The sequence below is a fragment of the Lissotriton vulgaris genome, chromosome 2_1 (assembly GCF_964263255.1).
Source record: "Lissotriton vulgaris chromosome 2_1, aLisVul1.2, whole genome shotgun sequence".
Lineage (NCBI taxonomy): Eukaryota > Metazoa > Chordata > Amphibia > Caudata > Salamandridae > Lissotriton > Lissotriton vulgaris.
In genome coordinates, this window is record NC_141687.1 from 907,075,098 (window position 1) to 907,087,919 (window position 12,822).

The 12,822-nt window shown below is 46.7% G+C and overlaps 1 protein-coding gene across 3 annotated transcripts in view; it reads left to right on the forward strand.

Annotated features, from left to right (window-relative positions):
* INPP5B (inositol polyphosphate-5-phosphatase B) overlaps positions 1–12,822 on the forward strand; it is a 783,203-nt gene that overhangs the window by 357,846 nt on the left and 412,535 nt on the right. For all 3 annotated transcript variants that reach the window (XM_086956440.1, XM_086956441.1, XM_086956442.1), the window contains one exon: positions 1,223–1,313. In XM_086956440.1, the coding sequence (XP_086812566.1) occupies positions 1,223–1,313 (91 nt within the window). The remainder of the gene's footprint in view (positions 1–1,222; positions 1,314–12,822) is intronic.

Sequence of the window (12,822 nt, forward strand, 5' to 3'; positions counted from 1 at the left end):
CCTGGACTGTCCCGGTGCGGATATGTGTGGTCAAGGCGATATGGGGACCCAGCGAGTGGTTGTTTGTCAGCAAGCCGGGTTTCACCACTGTTGCTGTACCGTGTTCGTAAACATTGTTCAGGTCCCACAAATTGGACACGAGGGAGAGGAGCAGAGCTTCACCCGGCGTGCTATGTGAGTGGCATGCTGGGACCTGTAGTTTGCCGACGCTGCTGCAGTATCCTGAGTGACTCTGTCCCGCCCCACCTGAACACTCCACCAATGGCTGAACAAAAGGCATCATTTACGGAGCAGTGGCGCCAAGCTCTGTTTGTTTCACAGCAGGCATCTGAGGAAGTCAATTACGACGAAACGCGTCATGCCCAAGCTGTTTCCTGATGAAATAAACCACTTACCTGAATCCCCATGGTGTCCCTCTGATTCTTCGTGTGGTTGGATCTTCGATGCTATATTGTGCGCGCAGGCCCGTGGCGCGCTAGAGGGAACCGTCTTGTAAAGAGGACAGAGGCAATCAAGGCACCGCTGCACTCGTGCAACTTCTGTTTCCAGGCTACTGGGAGCTCTCTGTTCCGCCACACCCACATCGGACAACAGCGTCGCTGCAGCCAGCAGCATTGTGTACTTACACATGGAAATTGAGGGGCCACAGCGTCCATGATTCCTGGACTGTCCCGGTGCGGATATGTGTGGTCAAGGCGATATGGGGACCCAGCGAGTGGTTGTTTGTCAGCAAGCCGGGTTTCACCACTGTTGCTGTACCGTGTTCGTAAACATTGTTCAGGTCCCACAAATTGGACACGAGGGAGAGGAGCAGAGCTTCACCCGGCGTGCTATGTGAGTGGCATGCTGGGACCTGTAGTTTGCCGACGCTGCTGCAGTATCCTGAGTGACTCTGTCCCGCCCCACCTGAACACTCCACCAATGGCTGAACAAAAGGCATCATTTACGGAGCAGTGGCGCCAAGCTCTGTTTGTTTCACAGCAGGCATCTGAGGAAGTCAATTACGACGAAACGCGTCATGCCCAAGCTGTTTCCTGATGAAATAAACCACTTACCTGAATCCCCATGGTGTCCCTCTGATTCTTCGTGTGGTTGGATCTTCGATGCTATATATATATATATATATATATATATCGATCAATCTATATATATAATTATTATTATTTGTATCTTTCAGTGTTGTTACTATGCTAAGATAACTTATTGTGTGTTTTCCTTCTAGGCCCTCCACATACAAAAGAGAACCAGCAGAACGATAAACTAAAAGTGAGCCACAAGGATGACCAAACACATCATGCCAACGCAGCAAATAGGTAGGAGGATCATGAAAATTATGCATGTTGTGCATGGACCAAGTACATTTTGGGGCAGGCTAGCGCAATGAAATGTAATCCTGTGGTTAGCGGCTGCATAATTACAGTTAGAATCCATGTCCACGTGTCGTCCATTGTTCTCATGGCCATGCAAGCAGCCCATTAACGCCAGCACAGTCTATTGAACCTGTTCCGCAAAGTAACTCCTTGTTATTTTTGACAGTGAACGTGATGTTATCTGCAAACATACCCCTGTGTGTTCTCATGGGTTCCAAAGTGCTCAGCTGGTGGATTTGTTGACAGTGCAGAAAAGTGGGGCAGCAGGCTCACCTGCCTCATGCTCCTGTGTATTCAATGTTATTCATTTTAGTTAGTGTCTCCCCGTAGAGCTTCTCTGTGTTGTCTCTCTGAGTTTTAAGCTCTGGATTTAAGTTCCAATAGCCGATTCCCCAGTTTGCACAATCTGGTGTAAGCATCTCGGGTAGTATTCAAACTCGTTGTTGTCCAATGTTTTTAAAGTAATTCTTGAATGTGTCGGTTTCCTTTTCCCAACTTTGTTACAGGGTACTTCAGCAAGTACCCAAATGCCATTAAGTCACCCATCCCTGTCTGCATGTAGTAAATCCACTATCTGCTCTCAGGAGTCTGTTTAGAGATGGTTATGTTATTAGTGGTCAAGTGTCTAACCCTCCCATGCTCTCACTAACCCAGATGAAGTTTATTTAGGAATAGGGTTTATGACCATGCAAATTAAATGCATAGCGGTGTGTGACTTATGTCATGTCCCTCTAGGAGTCACCAAGGTTAACTTGTGCAATATTCTTTTGGACCATTGTGGATATTAGGTCTGTCTTCTTTCACTGTGCTTCGCTTAACCTATGGTGTTGTGGTGCAATAGGTTAAGATAGCCACCACCAGTGATATTATTCTCTGCCTGCCATGTGCAGAACATTATCTCGTTCTGTATTGTGAGCACAGACCGGGATCGGAGTTAACTGTTTTCCATAAGTCTCTCATGTTTACCTTCCAGGAGGTTTTGGTTTGCAAATGGTGTTTGTTTAGTGAGTGGAATGGCTCCCTCGCCTGCCTTGCTCTCGGTTGAAGCCGTTTATCACTGAGGAAATGGCTTATGTCACAATTAACTCTAACCCTCTTTTCATGGGATGTCTCTCCTGTAGGTATACTATATATTTGTTCATTAAAGAGGAGACTGAGGGCTCTTAGTTTTTCAGCTCCGGACTTTTCAGTGTTGCTATCTTAGCTACTTGTGATCAGTTTACGAGCCACTGTGAAAATGTTATCTCACGTAGTAGAGTTGGTCTCAGTCTCTGCCCTGGGGCATGGACAAATATCACAGAATTTCTATGTCCTAACTATCCTGGTCATTCCCGAAACCTTAATCATTTGTTTTCTCACTTCAGTCTGAGCGACATCAGTTAATCCTCAACATCGTTGCCAAGTGATCCACAACAAGCGATTCAACAACAAGATATTTCCATACTAGCCCATAATATCCAGTGTTATTTTCTATCCCTTGCATCCAGGGCCACAGGATTGGAAAATAACCAAGTGCCTGATTAATTGTTTCCTCCTCTGTGGTCCGGTTCCCTAGTATACATAAGCCTCTTTTGAGTGATCACCTACTACTTTCCATTCCATTTAAACGCTCATTCAGAATTTAAGGGTCCCTTATATCATATCTTCTTGGAAGGTCTACATCACGAGCTTCATAGATCTCTATATCAGAAGCATAACTTGAAACGTGCTGGAAAAACTGTTCCTCACAGTCTTTGATAGTGATTGTGCTTCAAGTATTTGCATCCTTCATTAATTTCTCCTTCGGTTTGATATTATGGCTGTTAGAATTTCCATTTGTTTGCACATCTGCGGTGACCTTATGCACCTAATTCGTCTGGGTCTGAAGCCTCATTTAGGGAACTCAACATAGAGCATTGAAATAGAAGGGCAGAGGTCAAGAAATGCCCATTTGATGTTTTATCATTGGGGGCAATTGGCAACACTTCACTAGGGACTCATCCAGATGCATGCTGGAGTAATGGCTTCAATATTCTACCATTCTGAATGACAGCAAATGTGACTCCTTTTTCATCCTGATGGCATTCAGTGTACTAGAATGATAATCCACCCATCATGGTTGTCCGAGGGCACCTCCCTCTCAGGCGAAAGTTGAGCATCCTGGCTCAGTCCACTTCTAACTACTACCGCTGACAGCAATCAGAGCACCTACAAAACCTCTAATATGAAATCCCCGACCAGGCTTTGTTCACATTCTTCCTTTGCCCATGTGGGGGATATACTTTCTCTTGGCATGTTCAAGAGAAACCTTGGACTGAAAAGTTTAATATGGCTGTATTGTTTGACCACACTTCTCTGATGTTTTGGGGTGCTATTGGGGGTCTAATGTAGTGTTTGTGAGTTAAGGATACGGAGATAGATGGGAGCAGAAGTGCAGATCTCCCCTCAGTCCAGCTGCCCAGCAGTGTTCTAAGACTCTGCTTTTTAAATGCAATTCCTTCTGTTATGTACACTATTTCTCAACCTTTGACTGCACTTCCCAACAGTTATTATGCACTAAATTACAACCAGCGGATATTGACCCTGCATTATTTACTCTGTTGAGGGCTTTCTCTCAGAGACCTGAGGAGCGATCAGGGCAGGTTGGGGCGACATGCAATCCAAAAAGATCTCCACCAGGAACTGTTTGAAACAAGGATTTTTGGTGACCCCCGCACTGTTCAATTTTAAGTTAACACCGTCCTGTGGCCACCTTTCTACTTTGTCCCATGACTGAGGTTAAAACAATCTGTTGGTACTGTTATAGGCTGATGATTTGGTATTTGTACACAAGACCCCAGTCTTTCCATAACGACTCCTAAGTGCATTGGAAGAGTATATTGTTATTAACAACCCTCCAAGAAATTGCATATGTCAAAAATCCTGACATTTTGGTGGGACTATAATACATTTGGCCGGTAAATTGGCTGTAAATAGTTAGAGTCAACTAAGTAGTATAACTGGTTAGGGCTAACGCTTAGTTCTACTTTAAATTGAACAGCACAACAGCAGGTCCTGGAGTCTGGAGTCTTAAGTCCAACAGATATGCATATGCATAAAACATTTCATCAACACTTTTGCCGTTATTCTACCCCAGTACAGTGTGTGGAAATGTGCTTTTTATCGAGCACACCGGTGCAGGGGTCACCCTTCTCAGTTTATGGGTCCTTAGACTAACAAAATAGAGATTGACACTGAAGCTGGAATTCAAAATAACCAGTTTATTCACTCATGAGTGAAACCACGTCCATACAACACCCTCCCATGTTCCAGGAGGTAGTACCTTGAATACACAGACCATGGTGCTTATATACTGAGTTTTCTGCACTGGTAAGCATGTGGATACAAATAGAAGGTACAGGCCTACATAGGAATAGTTACTGACAAACGTGGGCAGATGGAAAATCACTTAGTCAGCAAAGTGGGAGGGGGAGCAGGAGTGCTTATGGCAGCACTAAGAGATTGACAGTTGAGTCTGAGACAAGGTGTTCTGGCAGCTATAAACTCTTTAGCATGCATATTGCTTTTAGCTGAGTCAGGAAGTCAACTAAAATAGACAGCACAGACAGCGAAAAAAGACTAGCAGCAGAGGATGGGAGAATTTCAAAGCCAACAAAATGGATGCCACAACCAAGATGGTTTCAGCTTATGCTAACAGAAATGATTCCAGATTTCCACAGACAACCCTTTTAGCTTATGCTGAAGACATTTTCTTATACTTTTGAAAGAATGCGAAAAATATTGTGCACATCTATCTCCATCAATTCAGTAATTTCTTGGTCCATTGCCAAGCGAGCATTTACATTTGTGACATTTTGTTTAGTCGGTATACATGAGGTACAAGTAGAAATACATAGGGAACTGAGCATTGGGCCACATTGAATACATAGGCAACAAGAGAAAGAATAGCAAAAATTATACCTAGGGCTGACCATAATTTCAAGCCCCATACAGTAAACATGTTCCCTAGCCATCCAGTCAAAGTCCATGTCCCTGAATCCTGGTGGATTTCAGTGGCTATTTTGTGCATCTTGGAAATTGCATCAAAAACAGAAGGGCCGTGGTCAGGGATGTAAATGCAGCAGCTACTCCCAATGATGCGACATGCTCCACCACGGTCAGGCAGGATGAAATCAAGGACTATCCTATTTTGGAGCATCACAGTTCTTGCAATTTGTAGTTCTTCTGTGATATTTCCAAGTACCATTGCTGTCTGATTGGTTTCAGCCTCTACAACACGTGTCAAGCGTTGGATCTTTCTGCTGTTTAAGACCGAACCAACAAAGATGAATAGTCCCAAATTAAAGTCAATATACTGCTGCAGTATCAGTTTGATCCACCTCATCATTGTTTATTGTCCTCTTGAATCGGATCTTAGAAATGTCATTATACAGTTTATAGTCTTTATGGTAGAATGCAGGTGCCAAAAACACACGTGGAAGGAAAAAGGACATGTAGCAGCTACCTGACCACCCTATAGGTAGGTGATAATAACCTTTACTTCCACAAATTAAATAAGTATTATGTGAGGACAAAAAGCTGCTATTGTTCATTCCAGTAATATTCAACACAAAGTACAGTCCCTTTTTCCCAAAAGTATACTGCCAATACTGCTCACACAGAGATCTGCTGGCGCTCTAGTGACAGCAATAACAGAAGGCCCATTTCCTATGGTTGTTCGAGTGTTAGGGAAAACCTAGTTCGCTGAGGAACTTTTTCGACGATACTCGTCCATTTCCCATACGGTTCCTTTAGCTTGTGGATCTCCTTCCTCATCAGGGTAACACACCCTATTCAATTGCGCATTTAGCTTTCCTAAACCAGCATATAAGTAAGGTTACCAACTTCAGAAGCCCACAACAATGCAAACCAGGCTCTGCAGGAGCCGTTATGTGAAAACGGCAAGGGAATAAAAGGCGTTCCTCCCTTTTTCTGATGAGCTGGCATCATTCAACATACCCATCTGTTGGTAACATTTGTAGCATTGTGTGTATGGTGCAACATCTGAATGAAAGTGTTATTGAGTGTAGGAGAGTAGGGTCTGCTATCCTATGGTCACCCCAATTTTTGCTTTTTGCTTCACTGGTTTTCGACTTACTGAGGCTGTGGGCCTGCTAATCAGACCCCCAGCCTGCTGTTCTCTCTCTAAATTTAAAATACATGTGCTATAGGTACATACCACAATTGGAAATGGACTCCTTGTCAGCCCCTGTACCATGCACTATAGGTGCTCAGGGCATAGGTGCCACCAAGGCCTACCAGGGGCTGAAGCATAGCTTTTGCCACCCCTGGCTGGTTCTTAAATTGACACAACTGGCTGATCACTCAGCTGGGGCAAGTGGGTGTAATCACCCCTTGCTTAGATATAGTATACCTATATCTAAACCTATATCTGGACACATATATAGCCTGTGAGCCACTCCTATGGAAGGCCTCATCAATCCTGGAGGCAGAGTGCGTGGTTTTATGTGAGATGGAGCTCTGGCATGAGCTGAGCCTGTCTGCAGCTGTCGGGAACAACTCCCTAAGCTGATCCGGGATAATGCCATACCATATACTCTTAAGCGCCTTATAATCCTCACGGTTATATAGCAACTTTGGTTTGGCTTTATCAAAACATGTCGTGTAAGGTGTCATACGAATTGGAATACTACCCCCTCGCCAGTTCTGGCGACGGGGGTAGCATTCCACCTTTCTAGAGGGAGAAGACATGTTACTTTACTGAAACGCGGTTGATTTAAAATGAGCCTCAGATCCACAAAATGGATGCCCCTGCCACAGACACGGGTCTGGCCTCCTGCTGCTGACCGAAACTCAGCATATGGTGGCCTGGACAAAGGGTTTCCTGTCGCAGGGTGGTGTCAAACCACCCCAGACAGGAGATAGTGGATTGTAGTAGGGAGGTTTCAAAGAAACCAGACACTGCCTGGGGAGCACAAGGCTGCCCCTTGCATAATCCGGCCAAACCGGTTCTGGGGCCTCCCAGCCCCTGTCCCAGCGCGGCCTGGATCAAAGGAAAGGGGTGTAACCACCCCCTTCCTGGGTCCCACCCATAGGAGGGGACCTAGCAGGATGTCCAACCCCCCAGATTCGAATAAGAGGGGGAGCAGTGCCAATGCAACTCAGATCATCCTGAAGAAACATAAGAAACGAATTCTGGACCCTTCGACTTTCTACACGACGTGAGAAGACTGAAGAATCTCCCTTGTGGTCAAGGAGTGACCACCCTGTGCAAACAGGTGCCATCCAGCCCTCGACCCTTGCTTTGTTGCAGTCCCCGCCGGGACTCGAGCGACAGAGATCGACGAGATCAAGCTTGCCTGCCTTCTCCCTGCCCGATCCACAGTCCCTGCAGAGCTGAGACCCGTGGAGGCGACCGGAAGTGTGGGGCACGCCATCTTGAAAAGGCCACGAGACGCTGACCGTGCAGCCCACGAGTGACCCTCGAAGCTGTACACCGGGGTTTGAGAAGCCCCAGCCCCGAGCTCCACTTGCACCAAAGCTCACCCCTCCACACTCGACGAGTGCTGCATGGGGCCCTTCTGCCTGTGTTGGCTCGACGCGTTGGCCCGGTCGATAGCCAGCTGGCTTGTGGCCCCTGTGCCGACGAAAACTGAAATACGACTTGCTTTTCTGGTTGCTCCAGATCTGCACCAGCTCCTGTGAAAAGGAGCCCCCACTCTGACCCTCCTGGTTCGAGTGATAAGCAATCTCCCGGTTCTGCGTGGATTGCTTTTGCCAAGTGCTGTTTGCTGCAATCTTGAAGCCGACGGTGCTGACGGCGAGAGCCTACGTGGGAACGATCGTGACCTGCTCCTGGACGTCGCAGATGCCCCAGAGCCCACGTGACAGCGGAGAGAAGCCTATCGACAACCGCCTGATTGCGCCCGACATTGCCTGGTTCCGTCCTGGTTCCACCCTGGTCACTGCTGAGTGACCCAGACTCTGTCCGCTCTGCTTTCAGGTACTTTTCTACTTCGATCCACCCTTGGATCGCACCGGACACTTCTGCTTCACAGCGCCTGCAGCTGCAACAGCTTCAAGCACCAAGAACCTGCGTGACAGAACCCGACGCCACTTCGACCCTGTGCACCCACCCACGGCCTGTGGGTGAGGTAACTTTGCAACGCCGGTGTCCTTACACTGGTACACACCTCTAGGGTCTGTGTCTAAAGTTTTGTGTTCCTAGGTTCAGCGGAAGTATCTTTTAATTCACTTTATCCAACTTTTACGCACCATTGACTTTGCATTGGTGCGAGCCGCACTTTCCGTGCTGCACCCGTCTCCTGTGGGCTACTCCCGACTTCAGCATTGCTAGTCCAGACTGCTCCCAGCGAATCTCTAGGCCCTAGGCCTAACCATTGTTCGATAAGTGTTCCTTATACCACTTTTTTAGTATATGGTTTGAGTGGCCACCCGCCCTCATCCATAATTGTGCAACTTTATATGTTTTACTGTGCTTTTGATTTAACGCTTGTGCCCCTTTCCTCATAAAGAGTACTGGGGAGTAATTTAGAAATAAATACATATATTTTTACAATATATACTTGTGTGGTGTCCTTTCATTTGATTACAGGATTGTATGTGGTAAAACAGCTCGCTTAACACGACCTCTTAAGTTAAGCCTTTAAGGCTGCTTAGTCCATGCTACCATTAGGATAGCTTGTCTACAAGGTTGACTTACAACCTGACATCTTTGGGGTTTGTTTGGACTGATACCCAGTGGTTCCAGAATTGGAACCACTACATATCAGGCCAACTTCTCACATTGGTGTGCAGCGGTGCGGATTTGAGTTTGCTGTTTGTTTTACCATTGCAATCCTTATCAAATTGAAAGATCACATCAAGTACCTCTAGGTACATATAAATCAAAAGCTTAGCATATTAAGTTCTACTGAATTTAGTAGTTGTAGATTAAAGGGATTAGCACACCCTGACTACAACTCACTAGCAAGGTACAGTAGGAAAACACTTAGTGTAGGTAAGTGCATCACTTACACCTCACTAGCAGTCATGTCTGATACAGATAGAGCCGCAGGCTCTGCTCCTGTAGAAGTTGATCCTATAGGGACAACATCCAGATATGACAACCTTAGCCACAAAGACCTGAGTGCCTTGTGCACAGCCAGGGGGCTAAAAAAGGGCAGAGGCCCTACCATTCCTTCCCTAATAGCTCTCCTAGAAAAGGATGACCTAGATAAGGTGAGTCAGGCTCCCTTAGAATCAGGTGAAGGGATAAACTCCCCTGAGAATGAGGATCTTCCTGAAGATGAAGTAGTAGAGGAGGAGGAAGAGGAAGACTCAGATTTAGAAGAACCTGAAGATCAGGATCAGAGGGGAAACCAGGTACAGGTTGCCAGGCTTAACCAGGCCAACCTAGACCTACATGGGAATGGAGAGGGCCAGCACCTCCCCAGATCTCATAACCAAATTCTCCCAGGTAATAGGAGGGTGAGATCTCAATCAAGGGACTCTCATCTTTCTAGTGCCTCAAGAGAATCTCAAAGAGGGATGACTTCCTCCCAGAGAAAAGAGCATAGAGCCAGGATGAGGGCTGTCCAACTCCAAATAGAAAGGGAAGAGGTAGCCTTGGCTCAAGCTAAACTTGCTTTAGCAAGAGAAAGAAAATTGTGTGGCTTAGATGCCACTGGTGGCAGCAAAGTTCCTAAAGAAAAAGACAGGGCCTATGACAATAGAAACCTGACAAAAATTGTGCCCCCCTACAAGGAAGGGGATGATATCCACAAATGGATGACTGCTCTTGAGAGGGCCTGCATGGTACAGCAGGTCCCTGAGGACCAGTGGGCAGCAATTTTATGGTACTCCTTTTCTGAGAAAGGGAGGGACAGGCTCCTCACTGTTAGACCTGAGGATGCCAAAAACTACTCTGTTCTGAAGAGTGCTCTTATTGAAGGGTTTGGCCTAACCACTGAGCAATACAGGTTGTTGTTCAGAGACACCCAAAAAGCACAGACTCAGGACTGGACTGATTTTGTAGATTGTGCCACTAAGGCTCTGGAGGGTTGGCTGCAGGGAAGTAAAGTTTCAGACTATACAGGATTGTACAATCTTATGATGAGAGAACAGATCCTTAATAACTGTCAGAACCAGCTGTTGCATCAATACCTTGTTGACTCTGATCTGACCTCTCCCCAAGAATTGGGAAAGAAGGCAGACAAATTGGTCAGAACAAGGATTAAGCAGAAAAACCAGAACCAAGGTGACCAGAAGAAAACAGACCAGAAGGGTGGGAATCAGAAAGATAAAGAAAAGGACCAGAAGTCTTCAGGCCCCCAAACTAGCAATAAGGAGGGGGGTTCCCAAAATGGAAACAAGAAAAAGAAGAATGATGGCCCAAAGAAACCTTGGTGTAATACCTGCAAATCAGTTTCACACTGGGGCAGTGAATGCACTAAGAAAAATCCAGTCCCCACCACTGCAGCTCCTAAAGCACCTGCACCCCCTAGTACAGTTAACAGTGGTGGTACACAGCCAAAGGGTTTAGTAGGGTTGACCCTGGGTACTGAGGTGGAATCTGGCCTAGTCAGAATCCCCACACAGGCAGTTCTCCTATATGATGTGGACTTATCTTTGACCACTGCAGTAAGCCCCAGTAACCTGGGCAAATATAGGCAGACTCCCTTAATCAATGAGAAACTGGCTCAGGCCTACAGGGACACTTGTGCCAGTGTCACTATGGTGACACCTGACTTTGTGGACCCTGGACAGATTGTACTAGGTGAAAGTTACCTAGTGACCAATGCAAGCAACTCCACTACTTCCCATAGTGTGGCTGTTGTGAACTTCTCCTGGGGAGGGGTAGATGGCCTAAAGAAAGTTGTTGTGAGTGCAGACCTCCCAGTAGACTGTCTGTTAGGCAATGATCTTGAAAGCTCAGTTTGGTCAGAAGTGGAGTACAGGACTCATGCAGAAATGCTAGGGATTTCAGCTCATGTCCTTGCAGTGACAAGGTCTCAGGCTAAGAAGTGCCTTCCTGAACCAGTGGTGGATCTTGAAACAATAGACCAACCACAACCCAAGAGGAGGAGCAAGAGGGTTAAGGCTGTGCCTTCCCACTTGCCCCAGGTTGAGGATCAAGTTTCACAGGAAACTGATTCTGCAGTCCAAGAGGAGACTGTCTCAGATGAGCTTGAACCTGAACAGGTTGAGTTTCTGGGGACAGGGGGACCCTCAAGGGCAGACCTGGGGCAGGCTCAATTAGATTGCCCTTCGCTTGAACCCCTCAGACAGCAAGCTGCTGCTGAGGCTGCAGGGAATGCTCAAGGTACCCATAAGGTGTATTGGGATGAAGGACTCCTTTATTCAGACCTAGAGACCCCAAGCCTGGCACAACCAGGAGGTTGGTCATACCTTTGAAGTTTAGGGGCTTCCTTCTTACCTTGGCCCATGATATTCCCCTTGCAGGACACTTAGGCCAGAATAAGACTTGGGACAGGCTTGTTCCACACTTTCACTGGCCTCACATGTCAGAAAATGTCAAGGAGTTTTGTCGCTCCTGTGTCACTTGCCAAGCCAGTGGTAAGTCAGGTGGCACAACAAAGGCCCCCCTGATACCACTACCTGTGGTGGGGGTACCCTTTGAAAGAGTTGGAATAGACATTGTGGGTCCCATGGATCCTCAAACAGCATCTGGGCACAGATTTATACTGGTGGTAGTGGATCATGCCACCAGGTACCCAGAGGCAATTCCCCTGAGGACCACCACAGCTCCTGTGGTGGCAAAAGCCCTCATTGCAGTTTTCTCAAGAGTGGGCTTTCCAAAGGAGGTTCTTTCAGACAGAGGTACTAACTTTATGTCTGGATACTTAAAAGCAATGTGGAAAGAGTGTGGAGTAAACTATAAGTTTACCACACCCTACTTTACTTCTAAGATTGAAAACATTCATCAAGATATAGCCACACAAAAGCAAACTCAATCTACATATGTGCATACTCCTGGACCTCATACTGATGTCAGCATGGCCCAACCCCACCCGTCCCACGCATTACTCACCTCCTGGCCCGAAATAGACGTCCAAGGTTTACAGAACATCTTAAGGAAAGTTAAATCTGGGTCGCCAGCTGACCCCCTCCCGATTTCCATACTCAGACTTCTAGACACCTCTTCCCTAGCCGTGCTATGTCACATTCTTAACCTATCTCTCTCTACAGCTACGGTTCCGTCACCTTGGAAACATGCCATGGTATCCCCCCTCCTTAAGAAACCAACGGCCGACCCTAAGATCTTGGCAAATTTTCGCCCGATATCCCTCCTGCCCGCGCTCTCCAAAGTTTTGGAAAAACACGTTCATGAACATCTCACCAAGTTCACGGAGGCAAACAATGTTCTACACCCCACCCAATCCGGCTTCCGCGCAGGTTTTTCGACGGAAACCACATTACTTGGAGTCGTGGAAAATCTTCGACATTTGGT